This window comes from Cucurbita maxima, unplaced genomic scaffold (assembly GCF_002738345.1).
Source record: "Cucurbita maxima cultivar Rimu unplaced genomic scaffold, Cmax_1.0 Cma_Scf00019, whole genome shotgun sequence".
Classification (NCBI taxonomy): domain Eukaryota; kingdom Viridiplantae; phylum Streptophyta; class Magnoliopsida; order Cucurbitales; family Cucurbitaceae; genus Cucurbita; species Cucurbita maxima.
The window spans coordinates 3,486,435-3,503,143 of record NW_019272035.1 but is presented as its reverse complement, the minus strand read 5'-3'; the positions used below and the strand labels follow the sequence as shown (position 1 = coordinate 3,503,143).

Below are 16,709 nucleotides of genomic sequence, written 5' to 3'. Positions count from 1 at the left end.
TCGAACTTCTTAGAGCCTAGGAAAAAGCCCATGGAAACCTACCAGAATTGGATGCGAAGAGAGCCTACAAGTCGGCTGGCTGCCTACCGAGTGCTTTTTTACTCACCGCATTTTAGATTTCTTTTTCAGGTCTTCACTTACTGCCGCTTGAGGTGGGGGGAGCGTTTGAGAGCTGCATTGCCACTTGAGGGTCGTTTATGAGTGTCGATTTGGTCTGCGTACTTTCGATCTTTTATATTTTATTTGAAATATATATATATATATATATATATATACATATATATATATATATTATGATACGTGAATATTATGTTGTATGCACTAAATTGATATGTTCATGATTTGATATGTTATGATATGATATGTTGAAGGCACGTTCGATTTATGTTATGTGACTGTTATTATATATGATATGATTGATATGTGCATGATGTGAATTATCAAGTGCAAAGACATGATAAGTTATGATATGGTTTATGTAAGAAAGAATCCGAGCGTATCAGACCAAACCAGATCAACCAAAATGTTGGCCTGAAACTGTCAAAAATATATTATCCGACTAGTTCGAACCGTTCAAGTGGGATGAAAGGAAAAAAGGGACCTCCTTTTTACCATGGAATCTCCCCATTTTTTCAATCTAACTAAAGTGGGACAATTTTTTTTTTTTTTTTTTTGGTTATTACAGACTTGGTTTATAATTGAATCATAAACAAATTGTTCATTAAAAGATGAGTGATATTTAAGGTGAAAAATGTAATTATGGAAGAGGTAAAACGAACTTTTGACCTAACTATAAATATGAGTAACTCGTGAAAGATCGACTTGGTTGTAATAATTATATCAATAGACATAACTTATCCTATCGTGCATAAGAATTTATATCGTTCTATAGTGTATAAGAATACATTATAGAACGATACAAAACATTATAAAATTATTGTTGTTATTATTTTAATTAATTTTCATAAAAATTCATTTTGAAGGATTAAATTTAAAATTTATTAAACGTACAAAAAACTAAAATTAAATAATCCAAAGTAAAGGACTTAACAAGTACAATAATACATAACTTTTTGTTGGGAAAAACCCGCGAATATATGATATCAACTTAGCTTCGACATGGATCCGACCAGTGAAGACTTCGTCATTTAAGCAAAATTAAGGAGGGGAACGAATCGCACCCGGTCTCCGACAATTTTTTCAAAGTTATGGATCTAACCAAACCACTCCGCTGCATCGTAAAACTGGGTCTGAATGCAATAATTTGTAGCTCAAGAACAATTTCATCGATTTTCTTTTTTTGCTTAGTTTCCGTATGATTTTCTCATGTGCCTGTTGTTTTGTGCATCGCATTAATACTTTTCATGTTAATCCAGGAGGTGCGGCTATTACTTCCAAAAATGAATTGGAAACGATACACGAAGAAAATTTGGCGACGGTGTCGTCACATCTGAGGAAAACTATGGTTAGTGGCTCTTCTTCTGAAAATACTATTGGAATGGATTGGAGCAAGCAGCCTGGAAAATCCGATATTGCGTGTCCTGCAGATGATTTCGGAGAACATGAACTTGGCCTTGCGAGTCCCTTTATAGTTGTCCATGGAGCTGGTAAGTTCTAGGTCATTCACGAGATACTTATTTGATCTGGTAATATCAATCTTCATTCGCATAAACTATGCACTATCAATGTACAAATTGACTATTGAATGTTTCTCCCAATGCGTAATTTGATGAAATTGAAAAGGGAAGTTTTAGTAAAAATGGACAATGTTCTAGTAAATTCACGCAATAGATTTTTATTTTTATGGAACTAGCTTGAAAGGATGAGAACTGATGGTAAGGATCAAGATATAAATGCATGAAAGTTTAAAGACGATACCTGTTAGTTCTGCTACAAACACAGAGGGTTATGGTTCTGTATGGTTGCTTCAGGTTCTTTTGGACATTTTCAGGCAAGTAAATCAGGGGTCCATAAAGGAGGACTTGATAGATCCTTAGTCAAGGCTGGATTTGTTGCCACACGTATATCCGTAAGTTAACATGTGTTGTACATTTCTTTAATTGATTTTTCTACTTTCTTGTTATTGTTTTGACAACCAAATGTGCTCATTGAGTACTTGAACCTGTATCAGTTCTGGCATCACTTCTTCTGGCTGAAAGAACCTATATATCTTGAAGAAATTATGTACATTTTGGTAGTCTTATTGTTCCAATTGCATATTGTTTCCTTATACTGCCCTTTTATAAATCTTGGTCGTGAACTTTCCCACAACCACCTTGGGATGGAAGAAGAAAAGAAAGAAAGGACAGGCAACTTGAAAAGTGCCCTGTTGGGGAACGAATAATGTAAACTTGGTGATGCAAAAACAAAACAAAGGCTAGACTATTTTGGATTTTAGTTTAAAGTTTAATTTTAGTTGATTGATATCTTCCAGTGTCTAGAAACTCTAATTTTAAATGATTTCTCAAGTCTTAATTGGAATCGACTGGGGTTCTGTGCTGACTTAGGCAAATGTTTTCATGTTGAGGAGAGATCTTGCAACAAGAAAGAAAAAGAAGTAGAAATAAGAAACAGTTGGTCAAATCAAGTGGTTGCAAGTGCTTTAAGCAAATAGGAAAGCTTAGTGCAAGTTCTTCGTGTTACTTACTACACTTTAGATTCAGTGTTGACTCGTGGTTGAACAAGAAGTCATCAAGTGTCTTAAAATCATAATACTGCTAAATTTGCCTTGATTTGAACTCTTGAAGACTAGTATGTTTGTTAGTTCTCACATGGGTTGGGGAGGAGAACGAAACACCCTTTATAAGGGTGTGGAAACCTCTCCTTAGCAGACGTGTTTTAAAAACCTTGAGAGAAAGCTTGAAAGGGAAAGCCCAAAGAGGACAATATTTGCTAGCGGTGGGCCTGAGCTGTTACAATGTTTTTAATTAAACTAATTTGTCTTTAAATATTAGTATGGTAAAAATGTTTCTAAGGATACTGAAAAAGTTTCAGTTTTCCCTATTTTTTTATTACTACGATACTAATCTTACTAATATTATCATTGTTTGAGTTAAGCTCAAGTCTAGAACTCTCGATTGATTTGGTTGCTCTACTTTTTTCAGCAATAGATATATCCTCTTGTAGCCAACGGTTTCACACTGTATGGAGAAGGGTCCTACATGGAACATATTTGGCTTTTGAGAATGGCTGGCCCTTGGTTTATGTAATTTTAACTTTCAATAGCTCTAGAAGGACCAAGATAATTAAGCTTGAAGATGTCTTCCACCAATTTTCTTCAATTAAAACTCGAGATGGCCACAAAATATTATTTTGGCTCATGATAGACGTGACAATATAAGATTCAAAGGTTGCTTGACAGACTTTATGCCATCTCCATGCAGAAGAATGTGTATCTGTGGGATAGGCAAGTTAATGGGTGGCATACAATGCTCAGAAGACCATTCCTGGATAGGATTTGAAAGAGTGAAACTCTATTGATTATTTTAATACAATATTTCTGTATGGTCTTAATGATCAAGGAGTGTATAGGATTAATTAGAGTGGACTTGTTTGCATTCAAATTGCTTTTTGCTACTATTAATGAAAGGAGACTTCTCTGATTTAATTTTTCAATTCCCTCTGAAAGTAACCTTTGCCTAAGAAATGCAAGGTTTTACACTGGTCTCTAGTCTAGCGGCCTCAACATGATTGACAAGGTTCAGAAATGTAACGCCCGTCTCCTCTCAACCCCAATTGGAATTCCTATGTAGAAAATTTTGGGAGGGTTTCACTGCTTCCACTCTAGTTCAATTTGTTGGAGGTTATGGCTTGGATCCTTGCCACTTTTCTATTAAAGTATTGATATAATTAATTTTTTCGTAAACCATCCCATCAACTTTCCTTTGGAGTTCATTAGTGATTTAACATGGTATCTAACCAGGAAATCTTGTGTTCAAGCTCATGATGTGAGATCCCACATCGGTTGGGGAGGAAAACGAAACACCCTTTATAAGGGTGTGAAAACCTCTCCCTAGCAGACGCGTTTTAAAAACCTTGAGGGGAAGCCCGAAAAGGAAAGCCCAAAGAGGACAATACCTGCTAGCGGTGGGCTTGAGTCATTACAAATGGTATTAGAGCCAGACACTAGGCGATGTGCCAACAAGGAGGCTGTTCCCCGAAGGGGGGTAGACACAAGGCAGTGTGCCAGTAAGGACGCTGGGCCCTAAAGGGGGTGGATTTGGTGGGGGTTCTACATCGATTGGAGAAAGGAACGAGTGCCAGCGAGGACACTAGGCCCTGAAGGGGGGTGGATTGTGAGATCCCACATCAATTGGGGAGGAGAACAAAACACCCTTTATAATGGTGTGGAAACCTTTCCCTAGTAGACGCGTTTTAAAAACCTTGAGAGAAAGCCCAAAGAGGACAATATCTGCTAGCTGTGGGCTTGGGCCGTTACACAAGTAATGTTATTTTCTCCCAAATCAATATTGGTTTCCACTTGTTTGGCCTTTTAAAAAAATTCTGAGCCTACAAGTAAAGGGAGTATTTAAGTATTGATATAATTAAATTTATGGTAACCCATCCTATTGCTTTAACTTTGGGTTGATTGATGATTTAACATTTTCCAAACTATAGGTTTCCCAAGTCATTGCTGGTACCAATGGTTTTGCAATGCTTTTGTCCAGGCATTTGGTTAGAGTGGAATAAATTAATTTTTTAGGATGAGAAGGAATGGACGGGTCATCTGTGGGATGATATTTTCTTTTCATATATTTTTTGTCTCTTCAGTCCCAATACTTATGTAATTCCTCATTTACTCCTTTGTTTAACTTTGCGGTCGTTTGTACACCATTTATCTTCATTAAATTTGTTATAAAATAAAACACAGTGAACTCTAGTTTTTATTTTATTTATTTTTGGGTATGAGGCTAAACTTTTGAATACTATCCTTAAGCTTCAAATTTGTTTAGTACCGATACTTTTCACATTTCTTATATGTCAGGTCACTTTGCTCAATCTTCAAATTGTTAGAGCCTTGGCGAGAGGTATTTTTTGGTTTGCTTGTCTCCGTATCTTAATTTTTCTGTCTCTGTCTCTATTTACATCACATCATTCATATACAACCTTACTTCATTTTGGTTTTCGCTGCAACATGGTTCATACATGCTATAATGATATCATTTGGGCTTCTTATGTAACGACCAACTTTGTTTACAATTACTTTCAAGATACAATTCTATGGAAGCAAAAGAAAGTATTTTTACTTTAAAATAAAGTCATTTTCCAAATAAATATGTAATTTATAGTGTACTGGATTGAAAGCTAGTAATAAAGAAATTAGAAAATTTCCTTGACGTCTCCTTAAGAATTAAATCTATTACTCATGCCAAAACTATATCCAAAACTGTAAAAGTCAATCACGACATGATGTATACTTGAAGAATGATTTGAAAAATAAAAACTGGGCACGTAAATATTGAATCATCACAAAACATTCTCGTAATCCTAACTTTATTTTGCTCACCATGAATTTTCTCTACCCTCTCTCCACCCCTACCTCCTAGTTTTCTCGTGGCCAATGATCTCCAATCCATGGAAACCCACTCACCCCTAGCTCCACCACCAAAGAGCTACTTCACGTGGGCGATAACCATTGACTGAAAAACCTTTATGACATCCAACACTTAGGAAATAGAGCGAAGATAACCAAAATCGTAACATGCCAAGGAGAGTTGTCGGAAGTTGAACGAAAAAACTCTCAACTGCAAATGGGGAAATTGGGGAGGCTCACAGAATCATGATTGGGGAGTCCTGAAAATTATGTTCTAGAGTTGTTTCATGGATTTCAAGTTTTTGAGGTTCATTCTGACACATGTGAATTTGCCAAACATACACGTGTATCTTTTCCTATCCATCAAAATAAAAGCTCTACGACTTTTCATTTGATTCATAGTAATATATGAGGACCCTCTACTATTCCAAATATTTTTGGTCCTCTTTGGTTTCTCACATTAATTGATGACTGCACTTGGATTACATGACTATTTCTTCTCAAACAAAAATCTGGCGTTGGTACTATTATTTCTGCCTTTCACTCAATAATTCAAACCCAACTGACAATGCTAGAGATGACTTCAATTAAACCTTATCCCTATGTTTTAAGTATCAAGCACTCAAAATCAAGGGGGGTTACAATGCTTTTAGTGTATGTTGATGACATAATATCACTGGAAAAAATGAATATGAAAAGATTGAAGTTAGGAAATTGATGGCAGAATTTGAGATCAAAGAACCTGGAAGAATGAAGTACTTTCTCAACATTGAAGTGGCGTACTTAGCTCAAGCTATTTTTATACAACAATAGAAATATGTGATGAATTTATTGATGAAAATAGGGAAAAATGGATATAAGCTCACCAACGCCAATAGATTGACATCAAAAATTAGAAGTAAAAAGAAGAATCTATGATGAATTGAGAGATGTACTAGATGCTAGTGTGATGTTTTATATATCTAGCTCACACTCATCTTGACATAGTATGCTCAGTAAGTGTAATGCAAGATTGACCAGAACCTTTTTAGGCAACATATTGAGTGTTACATTACCTGAAAGGGACTTCAGGTAAAGGAATCTTATATAAATGAAACAATTCCCTTCAATTGGAAGGTTACAAAAATGCTAACTATGTCGGATCAATAATGTTCAAAAAATCTACGATGGGGCATTGTACTTTTCTCAGAGGTAATTTTGTGTCATGGAGGAGTAAAAAGTAAAATGTAGTGGCTAGGTCACTTGTTGAATTGGAGTTTTGAGCTATTGCAAGGACTATGTGAGCTTTTATGGTTGAAGATAATCCTTGATGACTAATGGATTAAAGGAGAAAGTTTATAAAGTTATACTATGACAACAATCAACTGTCAACATTGGACATAATTCTATGTAGCATAATAGGACAAAACATATTGAAACGGATCGACATTTCATCAAGGAGAAAGTGGAGAAGAGGATACTTCGCATTAGTTATGTGCCCTCGCAGCTTCAAAGGGCTGATTTACTAACAATAAAAATTTATAGCTCAATGTTTCATGAGTTAGTATCCAAGCTGGAAATAGATGATATTTGTTCCTCACCTTAACGAGAAGTGTCAAAGGAATGGCCATACTTATATTCGTGTAAATCCTAGCCTTAAGTTAAGGAATATTTGTGTAATCCCATTAAATAAGGGATTAGTTAACCTCCCTATTTTTTTGTTTGTTACCTTGTATCTAAGGATTTAATCATTGACAGTCTTAGAATTGGTAATATATAGCATAGAAATGATACTCCCCTTGCAAAATGGATTTCACTGTTCTTACATGAAGAAAATGTCCTTTGGAGCAAGCTTATTTAGGCTAAATATTATCCTACAGAGGCTGTTTATACATGGCCCATTCCCATCCTTAGAGGGCATTCTAAAGCGCATTGGAGATTCATCTGTTTTACTATTTGCTTGGTTCAAGATCACATTCAAAGAAGGATTGGAAATGATCTTAATACATCTCTCTGGAATGAATTGTGGCTTTTTGGCGGTATTCCAGCATTATTCTATCTGAGATTATATTGGCTGACCTTGTGGCCTAGTGGTACTATAGCTGATTTTTTAATACCACACATCTTGCATGGGATTTGAGCCTTTGACGAAATCTCACAGATGAGAAAATACTGGGGTGGGATGGTCATTCTAATGTGCTTTCTTCTGTCACTTTAAAGGATGAAAAGGATTGTTGGCTTTGGCCACTCGATTCTACGAAGAATTTTTTTGTTCGTTCATTAACTGAGGATTTAATTCATGCCAAAAGGGCCAACAACAAACAATCTTTATTCTTTCATATGGAAGGATTCATACCGAATGAGAACTAATTTTTTTCTTTGGGAGCTTTGCCAATGTGGGGTCGGTTAATAGAATACAACAAATCGCCTGCTTGGTGTGTTATGTGTAGTGCAAATGCTGAATCTTTCTGTCATCTTTTTGGTCGTTGTTCTTTTGCAACCCATACAGGAACTTGATGCTTGAAGCTTTTGGATGGAATTTGGTTTTTCAGGGAACTAGTTTTCACATTTTTGCCTCTATTTTTGTGGGACATCCCTTCATAGGAGGTAGGAAAACTCGATGCGTTGCTATCAACCATACTTTCTTTTGAACCATTTTGTGGGAGAGAAACGGCTGGATCTTCAACAATTGTGATAACTTTATGGATTTGGTCGTATTTAATGCACTTTATTGTGTTAATTTATACATCCATTCAGAGTTTGTAGCCTTTCTACTTTAACTATGAATAGTTGAACTTTCTTGTAATCCACCTTTTGGTGTTTGTAGTTTTTCTTTTACTCCTTTTCTCATTTCATACATCAATGAAATATGTTTCCTTGATTTAATATCCAATGAGTTCCTATAAGTTTTCTTGTCAACCAAATCTAGTAGGATTCATGCGGATAGCCCATTAAATTTGTCGAGGCATGTGCAAGTTTGTTCAGATACTCGTGGATATAAAAAAAAAAGAATGAATGGAATATGTTTCCTTGTTTAAAAAAAAAAAAAAAAAATTGAATTATCACTAGACTGAAAACCGTTCAAACTAATGGGATATAATAGATTTGATCTTTCAATATATGTTCAACTATCCTTCTCATGTGTGAGATTGGATATTAGCACAAAGCTCAACACATGGATGATAATATGAAATGGGGAGGTATTGACATTGCCTAAAAGTTTAAGCTAATAGGTAATGGTATAGGCCCAACAGTTATTTTCTCTCAGCATCACATTCACATATGTATGCTCTTATTTCTTTAATCCTTGTGTTGGACACCACTGGTTCCTCCTTTTTTTTTCTTTTTTTTTTTTTCTTAAAGATGAACGTAATGGGCTTTTCGATAGTAGATGTGAGGCAAGACCCAACGGGAGGAACCTAACAAACATGGAAGAAATGATTTAATCAAATAAAATAAGCAAGGATTTGTTGGTTCGTTGTACGCAAAACAACAAACACACGCATACATGGATGTATACACATCTTTCTATAAGTTTATTTATTTGTTTAACTGAATGCTTAACGTTATCGGTATGTTGAATTCAACACCATACATGGAAATTGTCAAATATTTTAGTGAACCTTGTTTGGGTTTTCTTTGCAGAGGGTATTCCATCTGTTGGAATGTCTCCATTTTCATGTGGATGGTCCACTTGTGAAAGGAATGTTAGTGAGCCATTTTAGAAGAATGTATTCTTGAAATTTAACTTTGCAATCGTTTCCTTTGCATATCATTCAATTTATAGTTTAATGTTCTTTTTCTTCCAGATGGATGCAGTTGATTTACATGGGGTGTCTAAGGCTATTAACTCCGGTTTTGTTCCTGTAAGGTTCATATTTTAGCATTGATGTTTCATGATTGATGATAGATTTCCTTGGTTGATTATTTTTTATGATTCTCTCTCTCACTTTTTATTTTTTTGGATAAGGTATAATTTCATTGATGAGATGAAATGATATTTTTATCATCATCTCAAGTACTTGTGATTTGATTCAATTTGATGCTTTCAAAACAGATTATATTCTTGAATGCCAGAGACTTGTTGTCTCTAACATAGATTTGTTTTTGTTACGACAATGTGAAAGAAATATTGGAGAACACATTGTATCATTCTGTACCTACTTACATATATACCATATTACGTCCCCTCAAAGTGAAGCATACCCTCTAAACTCACCTTGATGGTTCTATTTCACGATTGGTATCCCATTTAAGAAATATGGATGGTCTCAGTGCAAGAAATTTGCATCTTTCTTTTTGTTTGTGAGTTGGTCCACCACGATCAAGACCCATACTCCCTTTTTTGACAGAGCCGTGATAAACTTTTCATTATAGATAAAAAGATGGAAAAATGTTCAAGGACAAACTCCAAAAGGGTGTAAAAAGGAGATTTAACAACCAAATAATGAACAATTCTCCAAATAGTAAGAGGGCCAAAAACAAAACATTGAAAATTAAACACCAAGCCAAAGAACTCCAAGCTACTCCCTTCAAGCTGCAATAGCTGCACCAAGCTACTAGTAGAAGAAACGAACATCTAGAAGACTTTGATTAGAGTAAAAATTCGAAGAAGATACCCAGCTTCAGAGTGCAAGATCACTCTTATTGAAAGAAACCAATAGATAGAAAGCTATCTAAACACAATAAAAGGCAGAATATTCATGGCTTAACACAATTCTTAATTTTGGTTCTCCAATGTTGGTAAATTCCTTTAGACTTGCTGATGAACAAGGCACCAAAAGGAGAGATAAAAGCAAAATTATCCCATAAGCAAAAGCATAAAGCCATGAATTTTAGTCAGTTGATTCAGTTTGGGTGTCAGAAAAATATTCTCAAGGGTTTCAATGTTGGAAGAAACAAAATTTCTAAACCAAGACGACTTTCTTCATAATTGGTGATCAATAATTGATATTTTTCTTCATACCTCTGGTCTTTCCCTAAATTTGAACAAAATGGTCCTTATTGGGATCGATATCGGGGGGTGAGTTGTTGTTTCACGCTGAGAAAATGGGGTGTAAAAATGATTCCTTACAGTTGTCTTGCCTCGGCATCCCTTCGGGTGCAAAATTTAGAACGAAATCCTTTGGAGAACTACCTCAGGTGTGAAAAGGAGGAAATCTCACCCTTGTCCAATAGTCCTTCTCTATTATTTTTGAATCCTCAAAGCTCCTAAAGGGGTCACTGCAAGATAAGATTAGTTGGCTAGGAACTTCTTTTGGAATGGGGGTAGTTATCAGGCTTGAAGTCACCTGGTGGATTGGTGCAAAACCTCAATTATCATTATGGGGGCCTTGGTTTTTGGCTTTCGAGGAAAGAAGTAACACTTCTCCTAAAGTAGTTGTGGAGGTCCACACACAAGAAGAAGAGGCTTTGGGAGAAGGGTTATTTCTAGCATCTATGAAGTGGATTGAATGGTTGGAAGACTCTCATGCCTATAGGTAAAGCGAGAGAAAGCCTTGGTTTGAAATAGCTAAGAATTATAGGTTTTTTCTCTTGGTTTTCACAGTTTAAAGTTAACCAAGGAAGTAAAATTCGTTCTTAGAAAGATAAATTGGGGGAGGGGGGGTATGGATATTGTGGTTTCTCACCCTGCGTAGTCACAATGTGTGTATCTTCACTTTACATGTCTGTTATGCTTATGCGCATTATTCTTTTACTTTGTCTCTGGCTTGTTGGGCCACTCCCATCATAACATACTGTTTTCCCGTTAAACTAGATAATAACGTCACAACTATAACGTTTTGCTTAGGTTCTGCATGGAGATGCCGTTTTTGACGATTCCCTGGTTTGCTCTCTTTTCTTTCAAAATTTCATCACTTGGTTAACTGTTAATTTACTTGACTGACTTTTCCACTTCTTTACTAGGGTTGCACAATATTAAGTGGAGATGTAATAATACGACATCTTGCCGAGAATCTGAAGCCTGATTATGTTGTGTTCCTCGTATCCTTACGACTTCAAAAATGATATAATTCCATGCACGTTAGATACAGCTCCACCATAGAAGTTAACTAACCTGAATTCTGTTTATGAATGCACTATCAGACAGATGCTTTATAATAGAGTTAACCTGGTTTCATAGAATTGTTCTATCTTTCTAATCTTTCTAATCTTATGTAACAGCTCAAGTCCGCTGGCAGATATGGTTCTCTTTGGGCTTTCCCTTTCGGACTTCCCCTCAACGTTTTTAAAACGCGTCTGCTAGGGAGAGGTTTTCATACCATTTTAAAGGATGTTTCGTCTACTTCCCAACTGACGTGGGATATCACAATCCACCCCCTTCAGGGCCCAGCGTTCTCGTTGGCACTCGTTCCTTTATCCAATCGATGTGGGACCCCCGCCAAATCCACCCCCCTTTGGGGCCAGCGTCCTTACTGGCACACCGCCTCATGTCTACTCCCCTTTGGGGAATAGCCTCCTCACTGGCACATCGCTCGGTGTGTGGCTTTGATACCATTTGTAACGGCCCAAGCCCACGGCTAACAGATATTGTCCACTTTGGGCTTTCCCTTTCGGGTTTCTCCTCAATGTTTTTAGAACGGGTCTGCTAAGGAGAGATTTTCACACCCTTATAAGAATCATTTGTTCTCCTCCCCAACTGATGTGGGATATCACATCTTACGTGTAGGTATATTTCTATTGTAAGTGTTCCACTTAACGTAGATTGAAGACAGATGTTTTAGGTGTCTATGATCGTCCTCCAACCGAACCTGATGCAGTCCTTTTAAGAGAGATTGGTAAGTTAATAAAACATCCTCTTACCTTAATCTTAAATTGCAGAATTTTAAGAACTGACTAATTCTTCAATGCTGCAGCTGTGGATGGATATGGTCGTTGGTCTGTTATACGACCTATACTGCCTAACGGTAACAAAGAAGGTTAGAATATTGTTTTTTACTTCACTGCATAGTTATGAGACATATTTGTGTAGCTTTTTTGTCGGTTAGTTTATGCTTTTTGTTTCTTTTGTTTAAACCATTGTTACCTGTGTTAATGACCTGTATTTTTAGAACAATTTCTTCAAATTTGGCTTCCCTTGTTATTAATATGCAACGATGATCATATACTCTTGTGCTAAGATCCCTGAAAATTCTCTCCACGCTATTTATATTATTCCTATGTATTTAATGTTTAAATTTTCCCCACGCTATTGAAATTTTTAGGAATTCTAATTATAAAATTAATTCCTAATATTACCCCTCGCCATGAGAAGGATAGAAACTTCTTCCTAGGGTGATTGTCTCTTTAAGATGTAATATCCTACGAGTTTTCTTAGTAATCAAATGTAATAAGATCATGATTGTCCCATTAGATTATTTGAGGTAGGTGCAAGTTGACACGAACACTGACAAAACAAAGGCAGAATGTATTGAGAGGCCCACTCTTTGCATTCGGCTGAAAATGGTCATAGTCTAGAGTTCTTACTCGAGCTGGAACTGTTACCATCAGCTCCAAACAAAGAAGTCTTATCCTACAAGGAGATTGTGAAGAGCTCCAGGTGGAAGGGAGTTTTTTTAGCACTCGATACACCGAATGCCGAATCCTTAACAGGTGACGGTGACGGTGACAATGACCATTTCAGTAGACACCGAAGTCCAGTCTAAGATTCATAAGGAATCTTAAGAGTCCAGGGGACGCACCTTTCAACCAAATCTAGACATACTTGTATGAGATCGTTAAATAGATCTTCAGGGAAAAAGGACGGCCTTTGAACGACAGAATCATACCTTTCTTTCTAAGACTAAGAATAATCTTCTTTATTAACGAAAACAAAGATAAAAAAGAGAAAAGTGAATCAGTTGATACTTTCGCCCCTCCTACTTATTACGATGAAAAGAAGGAATACATCTAGGGATGCTAAAATGGTTAAGTGAGCCCAGAAAAAGTAAAGAGAGGTTAATTGCCCTTTCACTAGGAATACCCTGAAGGACTACCCGCAAGACTGAATATACAAAGTGACATTTTTGGGAGAAACAACCTGACAGTTGTTTTTGTGTTTTTTATTTGTGATGGATAGTTGAGATAAGTGTAGCCGCGCATGATACAACTGGGGGAATGGTGACTAAGATATCAGAGGCGGCAATGATTGCAAAGCTTGGTATTGAAGTGTACATTGTAAAGGTGAATTTTTTTTTTTTTTTTTTTTTTTTTTTTTTTTTNATTGAAGTGTACATTGTAAAGGTGATTTTTTTTTTTTTTTTTTTTTTGTATTTTTTGGTTGGACGAATTCCATTTAAGGTTATATAATGTTTATTTATGTGGCGCTTGGTGCAGGCAGCAACAGTCCATTCGTTGAGAGCTCTAAGTGGGGAAATCCGAGGCAAAATTCCAGATGATTGGCTTGGAACGGTCATTCGATTTTCAGGATAAAGCCCCCACAATCAGGTACTTCCACTGGAATATCCCTTTGTCTATCATCTACTCCTTAAAATACTGTGGGAGATTACTGCGCCAGATATACCTCTGTCTGGTTATTGGAATTTACTTGGTGCCATTTTTTGAAATTGGACTCATCAAGAATCTCCTTACTTTGATGCACAATGGTGTTTGTTTGGGGTGAAAGAATGACTTGATTTAAGGCTTATTTGTGTAATTGCTATCATTTACTTCAAACATATTTGTGTTAAATAAAAGAAATAGTTGACATTAGTTAGTGTTTGGAGATTTATTTATATTTATTGTTTCCCAGTAGGTAGAGATTTAGTTTATACTTGTAACATGGTATCAAAGCTTTTTTATTCTGAAAAATTTAATTAGAACCAAATCTTGACTCAACCGGTGAAGCCTCCATAACTATCGATGATCCACCATGATTAAGTTTCACTCACAGTGTTCATAGCTTTCAACATCTTCGGGACTCAATAGTTGGTGATCATTCGTTGTGATTAAGTTTTACTCATAGCGTTCATAACTGTCGATCATCCACTCCACCGCAAGTGTTAAATCCAACAAATCTATTCCATCGCCTGTATAAGGTGTGATTGGAACATTGGAAATGTACAAGACAAGATCGTAGCTTAGGTATAAATTACTTGGAGGTATTTATTTTAGTGGTAAAGGTGAATCCCACGAGAATATTGTTATCTTTGGTTGCCAACTTAAATTGGAAACTCTCACAATATGATGTGAAGAATGCATTTTTTTTCATGGCAATTTAGATGAGGAAATCTACCCGAGCATTCTTCTACGATTTGAAAGCTCAAGAGTTTCAATATACCAATTGAGACAGGTTTCGTACGGACTAAAACAATCACCAGGGGCATGGCTTGGAAGAAGATCCATAAAGGTTATGAAAGATTGTGGGTATAAAGAAAGTCAAGGAAATCATACTCTTTATTAGGCACTTAGATTCAAGGAGAGTTTCAGTGCTTCTGGTGTGTAGATGACTATTGTCATGGAGGTAATGAGAAGAAAATTAATGAAAGAATTTAGAAGGTCAAAACACTTTTCGAACCCGGGTATTTTCATATCACAACAGAAATATGTGATAACTTAAAAGGAAGTTGTAAAGAATGTTGTAATCTTATACGCATAAATTTCGTTACGGCATATAAATCATACAATATAAATTTGAAGGAAGTTGTGAAGAATGTTGTTCAAATTACCGATTATCCTTTTCAAAGTTTGAAAAAAAATTATGAAATCTTTTTTCAAAAATATTGAAAATTCACATCAAGAGAAAATACTTTTCGAAACATCAAAAAGTGATTGTGTGTCTATTCGGTACATTTTCATTTTTTTTAATAAAATATTTAACAAAATCTCGAAATGATTGGGTTAAGGTTAAAAGGATTTAAAATATAAAATTTTATCAAACTCATTATTTTGAGGAAGAAGACGATGACATGAACCGTTCAATACACCAATTCAAAATCGGAGAAATTTCATATTTTCTTTAAATTGGGCCCTTCTAGACTGAATTTCATGAAATTGTTTGGGTTCCTAAAAATAGACTCAAGGATGAACTTTCATTTGGACATTGAAATCCCGAGAAAAAAGTACCCAAACATCAACAAGGTATGTAGTTATTTTGGACTTTTTCTCAATTATACTTGTAGGAATCTTGTGAATTTTTTTTATGAACTTTAAGCAAGTAAGATTTAAAGGGTTACGAAAGAATTAAGCTAAGAACCATGAGTTAAGGACCTAAATCAAGCCTTTTGCTTGACATTTGAATCACTTTACAATAACCCATCATATGCCCTCCGTTGTGCATGAATTATTAATAGAAGGCTTAATATGACATGTTAAGAAAATGTATAAATTTTGGTGATCATAGGGGTTTGTTCGGGGACTAAATCGAGGATAAGTACAAAATGATAAAAAATGCCCCTACCATGCCTAAGGGTTAGTTTATGAACCAATTAAACTCCAAAATCATTGGATTGCGTTGAGGGACTCAACCAAGAACTAAGGACAAAATGATCAAAATGCCTCTAAAACTTTCTTAGGATATTCATCATCCAAACAACCTCCAAATAATTCAAGATCTTAAGAAACATTTATCTATAAGAACACAAGGTTTACCTAAAATTTCAAGGTGTTTGAATCAAATTTAGAACCAAAACCAAGTTTGGGTATAAGCGAAGGCTTAAGAAAAATGATGAAACTACCCTAAAGCCCTAACAAAAATTCATGATCTTTCTAGAACTTGAAGGAATATATTTTAATCTTTAAGATGTCAGGAATGAATTATGCATGTTATTATGAAATGTTCATGAAATTTGATTAGGGCTTAAGAATTTATGATGAGAGTTATGTCATGATTGTGCCTTAAGAATAACCCTTGGAGCAAGAACCCATGAAATTAAGAAAACGCTCCAAGGACAAGAATCAAGAAAAAATACAATATGATAAGATAAGAAACCACTACAAGGGGAGTAAGATTCGGATTACCTTGTTGATCGAATGTCTCAAAGCAAGAACATTGTTTGAGATTCGAATTACTCCACAAGCAAGATCGATCATGTCTAGCTTGAATGATTCTTGTTGATCAAATATCTCAAGGCAAAAACACTTGCTTGAGATTCGAATCACTCCACAAGCAAGATTGATCATGTCGAGCTTGAATGATTCTACATGCAACCTAAAGTACATAGAATTGCAAAGAAACTTAGTCATTGGCTAAAGAAGAGCACAAATGCTTCTTTTTACT

General features: G+C 35.6%; 1 protein-coding gene across 2 annotated transcripts; it reads left to right on the top strand.

Annotated features, from left to right (window-relative positions):
• The first annotated feature begins 1,070 nt into the window (after window positions 1-1,070).
• Window positions 1,071-14,741, top strand: LOC111493614. 2 transcript variants are annotated; one of them, XM_023143375.1, is made up of 13 exons: window positions 1,071-1,248; window positions 1,377-1,607; window positions 1,932-2,029; window positions 4,985-5,027; window positions 9,158-9,219; window positions 9,322-9,378; window positions 11,304-11,339; window positions 11,420-11,497; window positions 12,225-12,291; window positions 12,370-12,432; window positions 13,572-13,675; window positions 13,829-13,939; window positions 14,523-14,741. In XM_023143375.1, exons 1-12 carry the CDS (start codon window positions 1,209-1,211, stop codon window positions 13,922-13,924), a joined length of 975 nt encoding a protein of 324 aa, XP_022999143.1. In that variant the 5' UTR covers window positions 1,071-1,208; the 3' UTR covers window positions 13,925-13,939; window positions 14,523-14,741. The 2 variants fall into 2 exon arrangements, with proteins under 2 accessions (XP_022999143.1, XP_022999142.1); XM_023143374.1 differs by lacking the exon at window positions 14,523-14,741 and having other exon boundaries at window positions 1,072-1,248; window positions 13,829-14,167.
• Window positions 14,742-16,709: the final 1,968 nt, after the last annotated feature.